The following is a 19,689-nucleotide window of genomic DNA, read 5'->3' as shown; positions in this document are numbered from 1 at the left end:
TTGTCGGTGGAAATTCCTGTAAACAATTAATCGCGATGAATTGTGCAGGGTGCGCCAGGACCACCCGGAGAGAGAGGACTGGAGGGACCGCAAGGTCCTAAGGGTGACGAAGGAGACATGGGAATACTGGGGCCGGAAGGTCCTCAGGGGCAAAAAGGAGAACCGGGTCGCGACGGAATACCGGGTGAGAAGGGCGCTCAAGGACCTCCAGGACCACCGGGAAAGGGGGAATTCTCCGGATACGATGTAAGTAACGATGTTTGTTTTAAATTAAATTCGCCGGTGTCTTGCGGTGAAATGCGGGGTTTGCTGTTTACGGTGATAAATTCTGGTAGAATCCTTTTTACGCGGATAGTCAAGATCCTGGCGAAACGATTGGACAACATTTTCACGTTGCTCGTATTGTTGATAAATTTGTGAAACATAAAATACAGGTTCTAAAGTTCTACAAATTCTTTGACTGTCAGAGTGGAACACTTACACTACCGGCCAAAAGTTTGGAGTCACCTCCCAATTTTTATCAATACTGAATCTGCTACTAATTTTTTGTAGACTTGAAATTGATATTGCAGAGATAAATAGCAATTTACCTCGTATAAATTGGTTTGAATGATAAACAATTCTTAAGGTTGTTAACTTTTGTCTGGAAATTTTTGTTTAACTTACAACATACGGTGGTTCCAAACTTTCAGCCGATAGAGCATGTATATCAAAATTCAACCTTCTTCTGAATAACAAAGAATAGTACAGAATAATTTGAAACAATCTGACGTCTAGAAACGTACAAATATGTTCTAGAGACGTACAAAACCTCCAATGTTCAATTGAACCATGCTCTCGTAAAGAAAAAGGCCAAGATCGTTCTCGCAGGAGAACGTCCAATTCCGAGGTTCGTCCGCCCCGGCATAAAGCCCTTCAATTATCATTCCAGCGTATTCCCTTGGCCGTATAGTAACCGAATTTACATCCCAGTTGGGACCTTCGCCGGCCCTAAAACGTGTGCACGTTCGCGTCCAATAAACTAGCCCGATCCCGTGCATTCCATCGGACGAGAGAGGGAGAGTTTCCTAAGCAAACGAGAATATTAAGCATCGCGAACGGGTTAAACATCGCGTTCACCCGTCGTACCATTAATTTCTGTCGTTCCTCGTGAGCTCGTCACGAGGAAAATTCCGTGACGCTGCGCGTTTCCCTTTAGCATCGCACACGCACGCATCGTTGCGTTTCCCGCGTGTGCAACGCGGAAGAGCTGTGCGCTCTACCCCGTAGCCGCTCTGGAACACACTGGCCCCGGTGTGACTCGGTGAAATTGACGAAATCCCCGAATGCCTGGCCAGTTGGTAGGACACGATGTTCCTAGAGTGGCGCGTACGTTGCACGTTTTTACGACGTAAAGCTCGGGCTGCAGCAACTGTTCGCCCCGGTTGTCTCGAGCTCCGGAGGGGCGAGCACCGGCAGCAAGAAATTCGTTGAATGGAAATGGAACGCGATATCGGCCCGCGGGGAATAAGTAACCGTGCACGTAATAAAGGCGGAGACAAGTATCCCGGCTCTTTTCCTTCCTTCTGTTCCATTCTTTCGCTGCTGCCCTTTCTTTGCTCGTCCTGTCTTCTCCGGCAACCCTCCACCCGCCGTTCTTTCCGTTGTCGTTCCGCATGGCCCGTGGAAAAAGGAGGAAAAAGCGAATAAGAAGCCGTATGTTAACGTTTTACTGCGCGATAGGTTAGGATAGCGCATCGGCGAATGTGTGCTCCATCGGGGATGACCTATTTCGGAGGCCGGCGGAGAAATTAAATAGGGTGCGAAACGTGGCTGATGCGCCCCCAGGTGAAAAATGAACACCGCGTTTCGGTATTCCGTGGGTAGAATATGACGCGTGTACTATGTGGAACACGTAGCTCGGTTTCGTTGCTCTCGCGTGAATTTCTACACAAACTTCGGTATTATGCGGCTTTTGTCCGTTTTGCTCCCTTGGCCGTGACCGGTGGTGCATTGTTCATGGCCCGACCGATGATTGAGGTCCTCGAAAGTTTTCACGCGAGAAATAATCTTAATCCGTTGACTAATTGGGACGATTCTGAGCAGAATGGAGGCGGAGAGTTTGAATGGCGGAGCAATGAGAGGCGATATACGCGGAATTGTAGAAGAGATTGTTTATAGAAAAATGGTGTTTAGGAGGAGTAGCTAAAATCTGGAACATTTGAACAAATTTTGAAAATTCTAAACTCTTGAACGGGTAAATTTTTGTGGTAAATGTATCGTGGATAGTATTATTCTTCTGTAGTAATGAAAGTGTAGTTAATTATAATTAGAAGTAAAAGTAAGCTTTGTAGAATTATTGTTTAATAGTCTTTTGCATTAGTTTGTATTTCTTTATTGTGGGATTTTGAAATGCCTGTAAGATAGATCTCCAGGCACTAGACTTTACACAGACGTAGAAAGGAATTTCTAAGCGGCCTCTTACCTCCTCGATGGCCCTTTCCTGACAACGTCTGAAGATATTGCACAATACCTAAATTCTTGCTGGTAGATTGCGTAAATTCTTTCTCAAAGTTGTAATATCAATTATTGCAAATAGCTCCTGCTGTATTCTTTCTATTTTATTCTTCTTTCGTGCTTGTTATTTGTAGTAATTAAATTTACTTAGAAAGGCTGTAATCGAGTAATTTGTGAATTCTATAATAATCTACCATTTAACGTTTAATGCAAAATAATAAGAAAATGTTACACTTACTATAATAAAAAAACCGGGCGTGTCCGTACGTTAACGTTTACTACGAGAAAATAAAACAAATTTTTTAACGCGACATGACAGAAATTTCATTGAAGATATGTTTAAATTTATCAGAAAGTCGATAAAAAAGATATCTGTAAATCGGAAACAATTGAAATTAGTCGGTAAGAAAGAAAAACAGCGATAACATGGTGTGAAATCTTCACACGCACACAGGCAAACAAATCAAGAAAAATCCACAAAGGGTGAGTTTCGTCTAACGTCAACGACTCAATGAAATTATTATCGCGATAGCCCCAATCGTAGCCCGCCGCCGGAAGCGGCACGATTTTCCGTACTTTTCCGTGCTTTTAACGTACTTGGGGAACGAACAAAGCTCTTTCGAGTTTCCGACGTTTCAACAATTAGCAGGCGAGGTCAGGCCTCTCGTTTTGTTCTCGCGGCGTAACATTTGGAAGTGTGCCACCGGCAAGAATGAAACGAGAAAGAAACAAACTAAACGTAACGAAGTGCATGATTTTTTCGTGAATCTCCTCCTGGCCTTGCCATTTCAACCGTACGAATGTAGACCGTGAAACGTAATAACGTTAACGAATTGTTTAATATTGATCGATAATGACCACGTTTCTTTTCTTCTCCGTTGATTCATGCAAATGTAATTTCTCACAATCTCGGTAACTCTTTTTAAATTGTTAGATTCTTCGAAGTTTTAGATTCAACTTCTTTATCTACTTTCTCTGATCAAACTGGAGATTTTTGTTTGAATACAACTGATAACTTCTTTTCTACATTTCTTTGCTGTTTTTGTATTTTCGTATGGTCCATTTCTTACAATTTACGTAGTGTGACTTACCAATTACTTTTATTAAAATTGAAAATTTGCATTAACCGCAACGATCTGTGGAAAAAATTATGTTACCTCTCTTCAACAATTTTGCAACAGAGAATTGATAACTTTTTTCTTATTGCGTTAAGAAAAACAGAACTATTTCTACACTGATTCAAGTAAATTATTCAAATCAAGTGAAACAAATTCAAAATTAAATTCTCGAATCAACAGGAATGTGTGAAAATGTGAAATATCGATTAAAACGCAACCTGAAGTTAATTTCATTTTAATGGAAAAACGTGGTGTTTAATAGTAACGGAGCACGAGATTAGACAATATAAGAAAAAGTACTGTAACATGAGAAAAATTTGTATCGATTTTACGTTTTGCATAAATTCAGAAAATTTCAAGCAGGGATACGTGTATGCAAGCTTCGCAGATTTATTACTGTAATAATGTAACTATCGTACATTTTAGTTAATAGCAGCAAGCTAAAAATAAGAACTCTAGAAGCGAATTTATAACAGCCGCCGCGATGAATTATGCTTACGAAAGTTGAACTGTGCATAATTTAAACTGCTACATACATAGAAGATATGTAATTCTAAAATTTACTACATTTAATTAGACGAACTTTAATAGAATTCTACGAGTTTCTTTACGTACAGTTCTCTCCACACAAAAACATAAATTTTTGAGTATCGATTAGATAGATTTGACAGATTTTGAATTTTCAATATTTCTGAATGCAAAAATTTATGTTTTACGTTATTTATTGTTATGAACAATTTGTACATATGGATACCACTTACGAAATTAGTTATAGTTGGGATAAAAGAGTTTTAAAAATTGTGCAATCATTGGGATTTAACCTAAAGTTTGGCAATACAACACGGTAGGTGGGAATTTTACAGCTAACTCAGTGTTGTGCATTGTGGAGGTTGTAAATTTACATAAAGGAAATGTTTACGGGGATGTCAAATGTTGACTTTGAAATGAACTTATTGTTCGGAGTTTGTAACGGATAACGGACTCAACAGTCCGCATCTGGTAAACGGACTGTCTGGAAACTACCTTAGATAGTGGCGTATACATGTGTAGTTTATCGTGTTCCTCTTCACTAGAAACACCGACAAACCTCTGGCCATGCGAAATTTGCATTTCTACTTTTTTATCAACTCACAGGTTTGTTGCAAACGGGACGCATTGGAAAAATCGCTGTACTCACAGAATAGATCTAAACTACAATATTTTGACAGTAAAATAAATATAGTCATTTTTAACAATTGCTATTCTTTACTTTTAAATATATGCGTGAAACCCTATTTGTAAACATTTTCAGTAAAATTCAGTAGATTTCAGTAAATTTGCGTAGGTTTGAAAGGATTTCAATAGGTATGACTAGAATACAGTAGATGTCGATAGAATGCAACAGATTTCAGTAGATTTCACTACATTTTGCCAGATTTCGACACAATTCGATAGATTTCAGTAAATAAATTTTAATAAATTGCCGTGAGTTTCGACAGATTAGCAGATTACAGATAGAGCTCAATAGATCTCAGTACGATCCACATCCACCAAGTACATATCCCGATACTTCCGACCTGGAGTGTACACGAGACAAATGAAACAACCGTATCGCATCCGGCCCAGCTCCGCCTCTTCTATCTTATTAAACCAAAGAAATTGACCAACCACGACCAACACACTCGAAATTAATTTCAACGAAATCCAACAGATGTGCAGCAAGGCATTTAAATTAATTAAACCGCTTTAACGGTGCGCGCGTAGACCCGAAACTCGTGGAAAATCGCCCCCTCGACCGCCTTTTAACCCCCCGCGGAGGACTTTGCGACCTTGCTAGAGCTTCCGGAATCCCCGACAACCCAAGTACCTTCCTTGGACCTCGAGTGTTATCTTACGTGACCTGGTGCCGCGCCGCGCCGGTTCGTGCTCAAACGTACAGGCAGGCGTCCGATTTCCCTTGGGAATACAGAAACCAATTTCTAGGCTGTACCAGACCAGGTAAGGCAGGTGAGCGATTCGTGGCGGAGCTGGGTTTGCTTAGGAGAACGATTCACAGTCGTCGGAAAAAAATACACATCTACGAGGAAGAACGTTTTCCTGGTGTTGGGTTTTCTGTAGAAACGGTTTATGGCACGATCGACCGGGAACGGTTATTTTTGAGTTGAGGATTTTCGTTTATTGCTTTGCTAGATTTTTAGTAATTTGTGTCCCTCGCGCTCAATAGCCTACGAACATACCATAAAAGGCATATCTGTATGTAACGGTCCGCTTGCCGATTAGTCACCCGGAGGAAATTCCAGATTTTTGGGACTTTCCGTCCACCCCTCGAGACCGTCTCCCACCCTTCCAAGGTGACAGCGCGCTAAGGGCGCACTGGAAGGGAGGTAAAGACGAGCTGCCTTGGATTAAACGCGATGACGTAAAGGAATCTTGAAGATCTTACTTCGAGTTTTCCCTTTTTATCGCGGGGATGCCGAAGATGAATTTTATGCATGAACTCGCGTTCTCCTCTACGTCGCGTCGGTTTACTTTCTTCTTCGGAAATTTCAAGATTTTTCTTCTAAAAATAAATTTAAAGAAATTTCAATTATTGTTTTTAAATTGTTCTTTCATTGGGAATTTTCTAAAGCTGCGAAACAGTGTCAACCCTCGTACGCTCCTCGGGTGAAAATTCACCTAGCCTCTTTCCAGATGCTGTACTATGTCTGATTTCTCAAATCAGTCGGAACATTTGAACATGTTTTCTGGTTAAACGTAAGTGACAGCTAGACTGACAATGAGATGACGAACCGTTTGTGTACAATAGATGGTAAATAAATATTTTAGAACTGTCTAGTTTGGACCCCGACTGGCAAGATCGACCGTCAGAAACTCGCTTTGGTGAAAATTATTCGAGCGCGTAGACTACCATAGTTTCAGAATAAACGTTCCGATGTTTAACTTTAAATTGTCTGTATTAATAGGTAACATCAGTTTCATTGTTTCACCTTCTTGTGTACTTAAATATTAACGCGCTGAATTTTTTGAAGTTATATACATATAGGGTGTGCGTTAAAAATATTTGCATATCGCTGAGATTACTTGAACGTAAAAATGTGTTACAAATTCGGTGTATATTTAATACCAGACTAAATTTGACGTGCATTAACATTTCAGTAGATAAAAATTGGTGTGATAATGTAGCACAGTGTTCTTTAAAGGGAAAGCAAAATTGAAGGATCAGACAGTGAGGATATTAAAATTACACTAAAATGTATAATAAATAATTCGATAATGCACCATTATCAGTTAGTTTAATACAGTATTATTTTTAAATAATAACTTTCAATAACTACCGCTTATTGTGGAATTAATTTAATGTTACACATTTTATATAGGAGTAAGGTGACTATTGAGAAATTTCTTACGTTAATTTCTACTTGCTTGTACGTTGGTAGTAAGGTCGTTGTGTAAAATGAAGCAATTTGACGTCATTCATACTAAACCTAGTCATTTCAATGACCGTGTCAGTCGTAGGTTAATTGTGTGTGCTAACCTAACGTTATGTCCAGCGGAATATTTCAGATACTCATTTTCGTGCCTTGGAAGATACTACTTGACGTTACGTTCAATTGAAACAGTCGTAGAATATGAAGATTTAAAAACCTTTAGATATCAAAGTACTATTATTAATTTAGACGTTATTCACGCTAGAAATAGAAAGTTATTTATGAAAAATGTCAATGTTTTTCAATTCGATGGATGACACAGATGTTCTGAAAGTAGTAGAACCTTATTTCACTTCCTCTCATAGTCACCCGTCTTCTATAATCGTGAAGTTCCAAAAATTACTATTTCTTAAGGACTCCCGAAGTAACGATTTTTGGGCAAATTTTGAAGCACGACTTTGACCCCCCGTCATTTCGTTATTCTTTGATATTTTTCAACTAGAGTGGAGGATACTCTACCTGAACTATTACGTGATTGGTCCCTCGTGGCATTTTTATCTCAGATGTTCCAAAGCTGAGAAAATTTTTTTCTTTCTTCTTCGTGCAAGAGTTACTTCCGGTACACGTCACACGATAACTACACTGTATTTTACCAGCAGAAAAATTAAGCACACAGTGAAAGATACGAGCAACAATCGTACCAAGTTTCATTTCAATAGCTCTGGCAGTTTTCTTGCAAAAAATTCCCAAAGACAGCTACCGCTCGACCGTCTATACGCGAGAATCCCGTTGAAACGAAATCTGAATAAACCGAACGCATAGACACATCAATTTTCACGTTAGTCGAGGCTATCTTGTTGACTTATCTTCGGAACTGACATCCCACGGCTCTTCAGTCACCGGAAATCTGCTCGAAATATACCGGCTACGATCTGTCGTTGGATAAAGGAAAAGAAAGAATGCCATCGAATGCCAGCCTCTCGATAGCCGGAGAAAGTCCGAAAGTTTTGAGGGGTTGGCGTGACATATAAGGGGAGAGAACTGTGGCGTTGATAAATAGGCGTTCGGAGACTCTAGACGAAAGAAAGAGGAGCAAACGTTCGATTCGTTTCCGGTCACCGGAACCTCAGACCCTGTATGATGGAATTAAACACGCAAAACACAATATCGACCGACGTTTTTCCCGCGACTGTTTCGCTATCGAAACGCACCCCTCTACTCCATCCAGTGTCGCTCTTTTCACGATCCCCTGGCTGCTTTTTTTTTTACCGTGATTTGAAATTTCGTTCGAGCACCCGTGTCGATTAATTTCGAATGGTACGATGGCCATTTCAAACAAACGGCTTCACCGTTTAATAAATACTCAGCCGAATGCGGTTGTTGCAATCGCCAATATAAATATTGACTTGCGCTAACCTCGCGTGTAATATTTGCGTGATAAAATATTGCTGATGAATGGGCGGTAAGAATTCACCGCGAATAATCTGTTTGTTTAGATGTGAAACTTATCATAGGGAAACATACGGTTCTATTAATGGAAACAAATGCTGTTTTACGGGAGAAAGAAATTTTAATGGAGATTAAGGGTAAATTAAAGGCAGATGTTGCGTGAAACTTGAGGTATAGTAATTCTACTGTACTTTTTCAAAGGTAATTGGAAAAATAATGTAATTGTTTTTGAATATAGACAAAAATTATCACGTCGAATTAGATCTATGAAAAGTAGCACCACAGTACTACATTTGGAGATTCCCTGAAGCCAAAATGTCTTCAGTTAAATTATTTCTGAGCATTTTTCCTTTAGTAAGCATTAAGTCAGCTTAAGGAATACACGTTCAAACGTGGTGGACGTTTGTATTTACAAACAGCGCGGATGTTTAGGTGTTCCCATGCACCACTCTGTACAGCGTACATTGTGTAAGAGCATAGTTAAACAGGATCTTTACAAGCGTAAAATAAAATCGATAACGATGCATTTGATTTACGCAACGTCCAAAGAATACGGCGGCTCTGTTGAAGTCGGAGAAATAAGTAATGAGCGATATTCTGTTCTTCGCGCCGTTGACCGAACCGTTTTCAATAGCTCTCGAAGATATTGAGTAATTCGAAGCCACGGTAAGTTCCCGACAAGACGATCAGTTTATTGTTTGCTTTGCAAACAACTCCTCTAACTGGAACCGAGAATAGGATAATAGTTGAATTGAACATTGGAGAGTATCGGAGTTGAACATAGACAATTGTTTGAAGCGGGGATTGTTCGTCAGCGACCATTAGACGATACAAACGGGCAGGTGGCACGTCGGGTCGACCGGCTGCTTTTAGCTTTACGACCTTATACCAATGATTAAACAGAGAAATTTCGGCTATTATGCGCATGCAGCCCAGTTGGAAACCTCGAGGCATTTATAGGGTGAGTAATAGTTCCATATTTAGAGCAACTTTGGAACGAAAGCTTCTTTCGAGATTGTACCGGTATGCTACAGGCATTCGGTCTTCCACTCTGTGGTGTGCTGAAATTTATCGCGAAACTTTGTGATGAATATGGAACGACAATTGTATTACTACAATTTCTTCCTTTTACGTTTTAATTCACTTCCGTGTATCTCTTGCGTACATTCTAAAGGAACAATTCTGGTTAACGTCGTGTCACTTTGTTTAAGATGTCCAGTGATTAATGTAGCTGATTTATGAACAGACAGATTCGCAGGTTAAAAGGATAAACAGTATTACAGTAAAAATTCACTTGTTGCCTTGGAATTCTTCTACGTTCTATAATAGAAAATGTCTTTTCGTCCAACTAAGAATTTCGATAGCTCACTATTTCTACGAAAGATTTCTCGAACCGGGAAGAGTACAAATATATATTTGAATAAGTTATGACTGTAACTGGAAATATGAAAATTTGTCTGTGCCCGATAAAAATGAACTTGAAATATCTAGACGGAAGGCATTACGATGAGACCAGGATTGCCGGGACAAAAAGGCGAAGCTGGCCTTCCAGGAAATCCAGGACCAAAAGGAGAGTCGGGAATCGCTGGTGAGAAAGGTGTCAAAGGCGAAACAGGACACAGAGGTGCGAAAGGTGACAACGGGAAAGAAGGTCCGTGGGGAATTCAGGGATCCAAGGGTGAACCTGGTGCTCCGGGATCACCGGGGCTTCCTGGTGCACCAGGTGAGAACGGAAGGCCGGCGGAAAAGGGTGATAAAGGCGATTCAGGACCAGAAGGGAAACCAGGTCTATCTGGAGCACCTGGACCACCAGGCTTACCTGGATTAAGCGGTCCTGGAGGAATCACTATCGAAGAATCGAGTAAGAAACATTTCTATTAAACAACACCGTTATCCAAGATCTCCCAGCAATCGTAGTTATAAAACAAAAATCGAAATTACAAGTTAACCCTAGTACGATCTTTCGATAAATTTATTCGACAATTTAGACTTATTTTATTCACAAGGAATCAACCCTGAATACGAGAGCAAGTTTTACCGAATTTTACCTATCGTTTCTCGTAACAGATGTCAAGATTCCTTTGAAAAATTAAATACCTACTCGGCAAATGTAATTTCTCAAATTTAAGATCTACGCTGCATCGTCAACGAATTCTCGAGGCTCGTAATTAAAATTACAAAAGTGAACACGACAGCCGGGTGTATTTCAGAAACACAGAGTCCCGAAGTAACATCTGAAACGGTCGCGTTCGTTTTTGAATTCCTCGGATGAAACTTATTCCACCTCTTTATGTACTCCGTGTTCTTCGCGCGAGAGGTGTCTTTGTTTAACCCGGTGAATTAATTAGTGTTAAGGAAGAAGGGCGACAAGGGCGACATCGGTGCGCCAGGAGACAAAGGAGACAAGGGCACGAAAGGCGAGAGGGGAGATAAAGGTGACGTTGGACCAGCCGGAATTCCTGGTGTGAATGGCTTTCAAGGACCTCAGGGCAACAAAGGCGTGCCAGGGAAGAACGGAACATCCGGGGCCACCGGAGCAAAGGGTGAAAAAGGTGAGAGAGGTCCACCAGGAGCCACGGCCATAGTGAGCTCCGGCGATTACATCACTATCAAGGGTGAAAAGGGCACGGAGGGCAAGAGGGGCAGAAGAGGACATCCTGGACCGCCAGGACCTAAAGGACCACCTGGGAAACCGGGAGTGATGGGAGAAATTGGGTTACCTGGATGGGTGGTATGAGAAAATTTCTTTCACCTTTTTTCTCGTCCTTCCCCCCCTCCCCCCTTTATCAATCATCTAGTCTATCTCCGTTTGATTTCCCTTTTACGCGCTGGAAGGATTTTAAACAATTATTTCGTTACTTCTGCTCGCACGAATTGTCGCATGTTATTCAGTCAAAATCTGCGCTTTTTCCCCATTCTTTTTTAAGTTTACGTAAAGTGTCGTATTGTTATATTTAAAATTATTTTTTACTTGAAAGATGACACTTGAAGAGTCCCTTCGTTAGCACATCGTTATTCGGAATAATGCAGAATAATTTTGTCAAGTGCAAACGAGACGAAAATTCTCTTTGGCTCTTTTTAAACAAGTACTTTTCACATTTTCAGGAAAAATCAGTATGATTAAAATGAACTTTTCGATCTACTACCTTTATCGTACTTTTTAACGAACTAGTATAAGCAACGTGAAACATTTACGAGTGCTACGAAGTGACTCTTCTAACTTCCCACGTCATCGTAAAATCGGACAGATAATTGTAATACACTCCGTTACAATTGAAGCAATTAACAGTTAACCATATTCGCTTGAAAATCTAACTGTAAAATCGTAATATTCTTTCCCCATTGCTGCGTGCAGAATACGATGAAAGTGAGTATTACGTAGCGTACCTGCAATCGTAACGGTACCAGAATATAACGAGATCGTAAATTAAATCCTCGAGCTGCAGGACCGATTGATGTCGCCGCAGTTAAAGGGTTAGACCACCCCTGAGGCCTGAAAATCTCACCTAACTTCTGTATTTTAAGAAAATAATCAACTCGATCGTACGCTGTATTCCGTTCTGGGTTTCTGCAAAGTAAAGGAGTAACGGTAGAAAAACCGCAAATGTTAATTACCATTTGGAATATTTAAACTTTCTCCTCGTACCTGAATAACCATTAATGTTTCGTAAAACTCGCTTGAACGACGAAGCTTTCAAACATGACAGTAATTTCAGATCCTTAACCAAAGAAACATGTTTACTTCGACTCCTGACCGATTTTACGATCTCGCTATATCGTGGCTCGTACCAACAAGTGCGGACGCCTCTATTACGATCATTTTAAATCGCCTCGCACTTTCGATCAAATGACCCTTTAATTACTGGAAAACGTGTTAGCGGATTAATTGCCTGGAGCGACAATGTGATAATCAGGTCATAAAATTAGAAATCACTGTAATCGGACGAGGTGTATACTAGATTGAACTGCACGCGAGATTAATTAAAGGGTTAATGAATATAGAATATTCATGAACAGGAAGGTAGAACATGAACGCTATGTATCGGTAACTACTTCTAACAGGGTCATCCTGGAACTCCCGGACTTCCTGGACCAGGGGGGCCCAAGGGAGAAAAAGGAGAGCCCGGCAGGCCGAGTCCTTACGGAGTTTCTGTTGGCGTAAGTATAATTTACAGTTCTTCGTCAAAATCGGTAGTGTAAATGCTCGGAAACCGTTCCCCTTTTGAAACCCATGAGACACGTGTTAGCAGAGTAATCGACGTTTTCCTTAACCCCTTAACATATGATTTCTTTTCCGACTGTGCATCTAAGCGTCAGCCATTTTACCGTTCTAGTCCTGTATCCGGCAACAAAAACTACTCTATTACAGAGTAATTACATTTAGCAATCCTCGGCCCTCGAAATTAAAACGAAATTAAGGATTAAAGTGAATCTTTCTTACAAATACAACTGTTTTTCTCACATCTTGACCGGAATCCCTGCCACGAGTCTGACTGGTTGTCATAAGTCAAGGGGTTAATCCTGCGTAAAGCTGCGTCTATACTATACGCAACAAAACAGCGTTACAAAATAAATTATTTTATAAAATATCAGATATCAGATAAAAGTCATTGACAGAAAGTTCGAAAAAAGAAAGAAAGAACATTTGTTGATAAATCTAGCAGAACAAGTAGTATCATCTTTTACACTTTGCAAGCATCTTACCAATACTTAGGTGGACCGGAATTAATGCCAGGGAAAAGTCAGACGGCAAAGGGAAACTGTTAAAAAGTTTCCCTACCGCGAAACGAATAAGGATAATGGATGCATTTTTTATCCTGTCTCGTAGCGGGTGACAGGTTAAAGTGGAGATGTGCACGGTGATCTACGACTCGAGTTGTAAACTTTCGGAGATTGCCGGAAAGGTCATTCTAAGTAAAAAAAGAAAAGGAAAATGTTACACGAGCACGAGTTCATATTTCCTGGCAACGACGTGTAATTTTCAAACACGCACCTGTCTTCGAGAAAAGAAATTTTGTACGAATTTTCGATCGTACACGACGAAAGTGTAAACGTGAAAGAAGACAGCAAATTCAAGCTTCTTTCCACTTTCTCAATTTTCCTCGTGTTTTTCAGATACACGATTTAATACTTTGGAAAACTGTTTAATCACAACTACAGACGCGAAATGGCTCGTACGAGAGAGACTGGAACATTTTTTAGTCGGAACGACCACTCCTGGAAGCTCGCGAAACTTGTAACGGTGCTCGTAGATCACACTGTACACCAGCAAGTCTCATTGAACAAGCCGTAGAACGCAAGGGGTGACGGAAATTAATGCAAGTGTGCGGTTGACGCTTGCTCGCCTCCCTTTTTTCCCTTCCCTTCTTCGTTTTCGTCTTTATCGACTAGCGAAGCCACGACTCGATTTATTCTACTCCCTCCCCCTCGAAGAGAAATTCGTCGAGATTTCACCGAAGCCGTGTCAAGTGACAAGCAGGACCGAATGCACATGGCAGGGCTTAATTCACCACACTTTTAGTTTAAAAGCTGCGCGAACGTAAGGCAAACACCGACGGTTTTGTTGTGTTCTGGAACGGCGCGCAACGAAAACGTGTCCCGTGATTTATACCGATTTCCATTCCGACGAACTTGCTTCGAGTATCTTTTACCCGTGAATCGTAAGCGTTTCTTCGCTGGCGTCGCATTCCTATTTAAATTGAATGATATAATACAGGGGCTTGAATCGAAGGCGTTATGGAGATTTGTATGGAATCGGTTTTTCAAGATTTTCTGCCTCCTCGTATTTTTAAACGAACGTCTACTTTTCCTTCGTTGTTATATTTTGTATGAAAATAAAGTTTAAGGTTGAATTTAATTTTCTGTGCAAGAGCAGATAAAGTTTGAGATTTTTTTCGTAGATAACTACTGAATGAAAAGTACCAATTTTTTCGGAGGATATAAACGTAACTTTCATCTATTTTCTACAATTTTAAAAATTGGAGATATCTCCTTGATAACGCGTTCTTCGCGTACAGTAGACTGGGCAAATTTACATTTACACGCTTGAACAATGTGTAGGTAAAAGGTGACAAGGGAGACGACGGGTTCCCTGGGATTCCCGGGCAACCTGGGCGAGACGGCCAAAGAGGACCACCGGGACCACCTGGAACACCGTCCCAAGGAAATTATATTCCTGTTCCCGGACCTCCGGGACCTCCTGGACCACCGGGACCACCTGGACTGTCTTTGATTGGACAGAAAGGAGAGCCAGGAATCGGCAGAGGTCACATGTACGGTGAGAGGGACTACTATGGAGTTAGACAAGGTACGAGAAACTTACTGTAGAACGTAATCGAAATTACGTCAGGCTTGTTTAAACTGATTTTGGAAGCTATATTCGTTCATCCGTCTGTCGTTGACGTCTCGTTCTTTCTGGTCCGTCCTTATCAACTACTCGCTTCCTAATCCGTTCTAGTACAATCTCTCTATTCTTATTTAACGCGTCCTTATATACAAGCCTTGACGCCCCTCTCTTGCCTCCGGGAAACCCTGACACAGGTTGGGGGTTTCTACGGAGAAAAGTCAGTGTCGCACGTGGCTGGGTCCTTACCTGACCCAGCCCTTAGCGCGTGGGGGTGTCAAGGCGTTGGGACCTCTCGGTCTGCGGGTCATAAACCAGCACGAGCCCCAACGCTCTCTCGACCATACTCTTACAAATGTATAACTATGAAACGTCTAAAATCTATCAAATATGTAACTAAAATGTCTAAAAATGCGTAAGCTCTATAACTCTCCGAAGAAGATACAAAATTACGAGGATAGAGTAACGTGAATGGCGTGTTTAATGTTAAACAATAATTTCTTGTTTACTATGCTGCAAGGAGCTAGAACTAGTTTGGACGAATTAAAGGCACTCCGCGAACTAAAGCAACTAAAAGAGCTCAAAGAGCATTTAGGTAATGCATACTGAACATGAAATATTCTATATCGATGTTTCCGACAAGTACATCATTAATATCCAATGCATGTTTCGAAAGATCGAGTAACGAAGTTTAATCCACTTCTGGACGTATCTCTTAATTATCTATGAAATTTGTATAAGGTGCTGCAACCGCTGCGACCAGAGGTCCTCTAGAAAGCACGACAAAAATCGTACCAGGAGCAGTGACTTTCCAAAACACAGAAGCAATGACAAAGGTGAATCCTTCTATAATGTTAAAAAAATTTCGTTCACGTACATTCCAGTGATATATGAACGATACAACGTTGTTGCATATTTAGATGTCTGCTGTCAGCCCAGTTGGAACACTAGCTTACATCATAGATGAGCAAGCTCTACTCGTCAGGGTGAACAATGGCTGGCAATATATAGCAGTTAGTATGAAATTTTTGCATAATTTATTATAGTTAACTACTTAGAAACATTAATCTAAATTCTGTGAAGAATATGTATTGATAATCTGGGCCTACCAAAACTGTAACTTTAAAATCTAAAATTACTACAAATATTCTATTAAATGTAATCTACTTTTTTAATTTCTCACGGTTGTTCCATACTTCCGTGTTGTTTAAAAACGTCGTTTAATTTGCAACCCTTAAACCCTAAAAGCAACCTTTAATTCGTTCTCTAATTGATTTTACAAATTATACCGTATCAATTCAATGTAAACTATTTATACTACGTTCTATAGTTGGGCTCGCTTTTACCAATAACTACACCAGCACCACCGACCACGTCACCGCCCCCAGCGAATCCACCTTTCGAGGCTTCCAACCTGGTCAACCAGATACCCGTAAAAGCAGACGGAACAGGGGTGAGTGATCTTAATCCTGTTGAGTGTACAACGTTATCGATAAGAGGTAGACTAATGTATTACCTAATTTCGATTGAATTTTCTTTCTGCTGCGAAGTGGTATCCACGAATGGTAAGACACTAGTACGATTAATCTGTTAACATCATCCCTTACCCTCTTTCACTTCTCTCTTACAGATATTTCGTTTCGTTACATTTTCCTGAAAAATTAAACGTAGCAAATTTTCATATCGTGTCAAGCGTGTATTACACCTAATTTCTCGTATCAGAAATTTTGATCACGAAGGACAGTAAATACAGGAGTAAGTCAAAATTTGTGTGGGACGTGAGGTGAGAGTGTTTGGGCCGAGTGATAGTTGGATCGAGTGAGTTGCGAATGAAGAGCGTTTGGGCTGAGTGATAGTCGAATCGAGTGAGGTTTTGGACCGAGTGCCAGTTCTTCTGAATGAGAGTGCACGCGAGATAAGGTAAGAGTGTGTGAATACGTGTAAAAATCTGTGACAAGAGCGAAGAATGTGAAAAACGAAGGTTCATCTGTGTAATCTAGAAACGAAACCGCATTCCTAGCGAAGCTTGAAACACCACTTAAATTATATCCCTACATTACGAAGTAGAAATTTATTTTCTGTCATAGCAGTTCATGAATTAACACAAAAGATTGCTGATCGTGTTAAAACACAAGAACACGTTCATCGGCTGTACTGGAAATCTGTAAAGCACCTTGTCAGAATATTTTCCGACGCAGCAATAAACATCAATTTCTAGAAGAATGTCGCGTCGATATTACAATTTCTAGTTGCGTATGGCTGCTTTGAACGAACCGTTTACCGGAGACATGCACGGTGTACGAGGAGCTGACTACGCTTGTTATCGACAAGCGAAACGAGCTGGTCTGAGGGGTACGTTCCGTGCATTCCTCAGCTCCAGGGTGCAGAATGTCGACAGCATCGTGAGACTCGGAGATCGGGATCTCCCCATCGTTAACATAAAGGTAATTCGCAATTTAAAATACACCGATCTACGACCAATTGTGAGAAATATACACCGAGTCTTTTCACTTTCAATTCTATTTATTTAACATTTCCCATAAGAGTATTACACATGTTACTCGAATCTTCAGGGAGACGTACTCTTCAACTCGTGGAAGGAGATGTTCAACGGCAACGGGGCATATTTTTCGCAGAACCCGAGGATCTACAGTTTCAATGGAAAGAACATCCTCTCTGACTTCGCATGGTAATTATCTGACTTCTTTATACTGTTATGCAACATAACAGGATGGTAATTAATGTTCTAATAGTTGAAGGATTATCGATAAAATTGAAAATACTTAAACGCAAGAACGTGTCTACCGTATCTCCAAGATTTTCTTGCAATAACGTTCTAAAATCTTGATAAAATTAAAAAAAACAAAGTCGTTACATCGTAATAACCATTATCTAGCAAACGTTTAATTTCCCTGAAATTTCAACCGAATGTTTTTCTATTTCTTCAGGCCAGAAAAAGTAGCGTGGCATGGTTCACACAAATTAGGGGACCGGGCAATGGACACGTATTGCGACGCTTGGCATTCGAGCAGCTCAGATCGCTACGGATTAGGATCACCCTTAACTGGAGGACGCCTCTTGGAACAAGTTCGTTATTCCTGCGACAACAAGTTCGCGTTACTCTGTATAGAAGTGAGCAGCGAGACCACAAGAAAGAGGAGAAGCGTCGAGCTTGTGGAGAACGAGGACGAAATGTCGGAGAACGATTACAAAGAATATTTGGATTCTCTGATGGAAAACTAACCCTCCCTTCCACCTTTCTCCCTTATTCCACCCCTTCTGTATCATCCCTCTATCTATGTCTCTGAACACACGTAAACAATACAACAGCAACACCAACAAAACACAGTTTCGCTCGACGTTGTGTAAATAGAAATCGAGATGCGTCAGTCGTGTACCGTTTCTATTTGATGGGATCGATTAAAAAGCAATGAAAGAAAAAGAGAAAAAAGTAAGAAAAAATGAAAAGAGAACCGTTTTCAAACGAGATTAACCGATAACGTTGACCATCTCGTTTCTAAAAAGGGCGAAATCTATCTTGTAATTCCAAAGGTTATATTCCTAATCGTGAGTCATTAGCCAACGCTTTATACGAATTTCCGTTCTCTCTTTAAGAAATAAGACTGATCGTCTAGACATCGTTCATCAGTGTTTCATATCGATTACTCGCCTGTACTCTTAATCCGTCGTCGCTAATCGAGTGTCGGAAAAAACTCGGCATCGCGTTTTTCTTCGGCGCGCATAAGTCAACCAACTCGACGCCATTAGGGGTTCCCTACATCACGATAAACGTCCAGTACTTAGATCGTTGCTACGAGAGGAGATTCTTCACTAAGCGTGGCACAAGGATGTCCGCCACCCGAGTCATAATTTTACCGTTAAGAGATAAAAGGAATGGGACAAAAGCAACAAAAAGAAGAAGAAGAGAACAATGAAGAAGGAAAAAGAGAAGAAAGAACCGTAAGAAACTAACGGCTGCCCTACGACCTAAAATAACATGTCGGAATTCATATCCGCGATCGAATTGCATTTACACTTTAGCCAATACATATGAGTGTGTATGTTAGATGTAAGAAACAGGTCGATTAAGAGAGGATTCCACACAAAAGACCATTGAGTTTCACATATTTGGAATCCGGATTTATGCTCCGTGTATAATTCGCGGCAGACACACGTTTGGTGCGATAGAGTAATTGCACAGAGATGATACCCGGAGTTGTAAACCGCGAGCAGACAGTATACATAATATATATACATATATATATATTATGCAAGAAAAGGATCGTTAGAAATTGGCCTAACCAGTTGTGTGAACAGTTGTGGAATAAGCTTTCGAAATTACTCGGCGTATGTGTAGCAATATTTTATAACTTACGTATAGTTCTCGTTCGAAAAAAATAAATAAATAAATAAAAAAACCACATTACCACTCCGCGAGCTGTCGCTATCTTAATCGTCGTTGGCCTCTGCTTTTACATCGAGCATAAATCGAGCCTAAGTCAGTGTCTATAATTCAAAGATACGATATATTACTAACGTTAAACTAATTTATTACGATTAAATAGAGAGAACGTCGGTCTATACCTTTAGGTTGTCAGCATGCTTGTTGGCGAATCGATTTCGTACCGAAAAATAACAAAAAAAAAAAAATATGAAAATTCCCTCGATGCCGTAACTGTAGATCTTGACGTACCGATGTAAAACCAACTATCCTTCGATATAGTTTGCACCGAGGACCGTTTTAGTTCGAAATTTTGTATTATTTGTACACTTTATTATTGTCTTTCTAAATAAACGGCGGAAAGTGCATCTAATGGAGTCTTGAATCGCATTCGATCTGTTGATACCATGTAACGTTTCCATATTTTTCGCGTAA

General features: G+C 40.4%; 1 protein-coding gene across 1 annotated transcript in view; it reads left to right on the top strand.

The window, feature by feature from the left end:
* The window catches only part of LOC108575095 (collagen alpha-1(X) chain-like), a 32,222-nt gene extending 14,077 nt beyond the window's left edge, over positions 1-18,145 (top strand). The window contains exons 5-19 of the mRNA XM_017937809.1: positions 49-246; positions 9,402-9,431; positions 9,962-10,331; positions 10,819-11,201; positions 11,826-11,837; positions 12,533-12,628; positions 14,531-14,777; positions 15,334-15,408; positions 15,555-15,649; positions 15,734-15,826; positions 16,144-16,266; positions 16,364-16,378; positions 17,063-17,257; positions 17,387-17,502; positions 17,762-18,145. Of these exons, the coding sequence (XP_017793298.1) occupies positions 49-246; positions 9,402-9,431; positions 9,962-10,331; positions 10,819-11,201; positions 11,826-11,837; positions 12,533-12,628; positions 14,531-14,777; positions 15,334-15,408; positions 15,555-15,649; positions 15,734-15,826; positions 16,144-16,266; positions 16,364-16,378; positions 17,063-17,257; positions 17,387-17,502; positions 17,762-18,056 (2,343 nt within the window). The 3' untranslated portion in view covers positions 18,057-18,145. The remainder of the gene's footprint in view (positions 1-48; positions 247-9,401; positions 9,432-9,961; positions 10,332-10,818; positions 11,202-11,825; positions 11,838-12,532; positions 12,629-14,530; positions 14,778-15,333; positions 15,409-15,554; positions 15,650-15,733; positions 15,827-16,143; positions 16,267-16,363; positions 16,379-17,062; positions 17,258-17,386; positions 17,503-17,761) is intronic.
* Positions 18,146-19,689: the final 1,544 nt, after the last annotated feature.

Source organism: Habropoda laboriosa, unplaced genomic scaffold (assembly GCF_001263275.1).
Source record: "Habropoda laboriosa isolate 0110345459 unplaced genomic scaffold, ASM126327v1 scaffold258, whole genome shotgun sequence".
NCBI classification, from domain to species: Eukaryota; Metazoa; Arthropoda; class Insecta; order Hymenoptera; family Apidae; genus Habropoda; species Habropoda laboriosa.
This window is presented reverse-complemented; position numbering and strand designations above follow the sequence as displayed.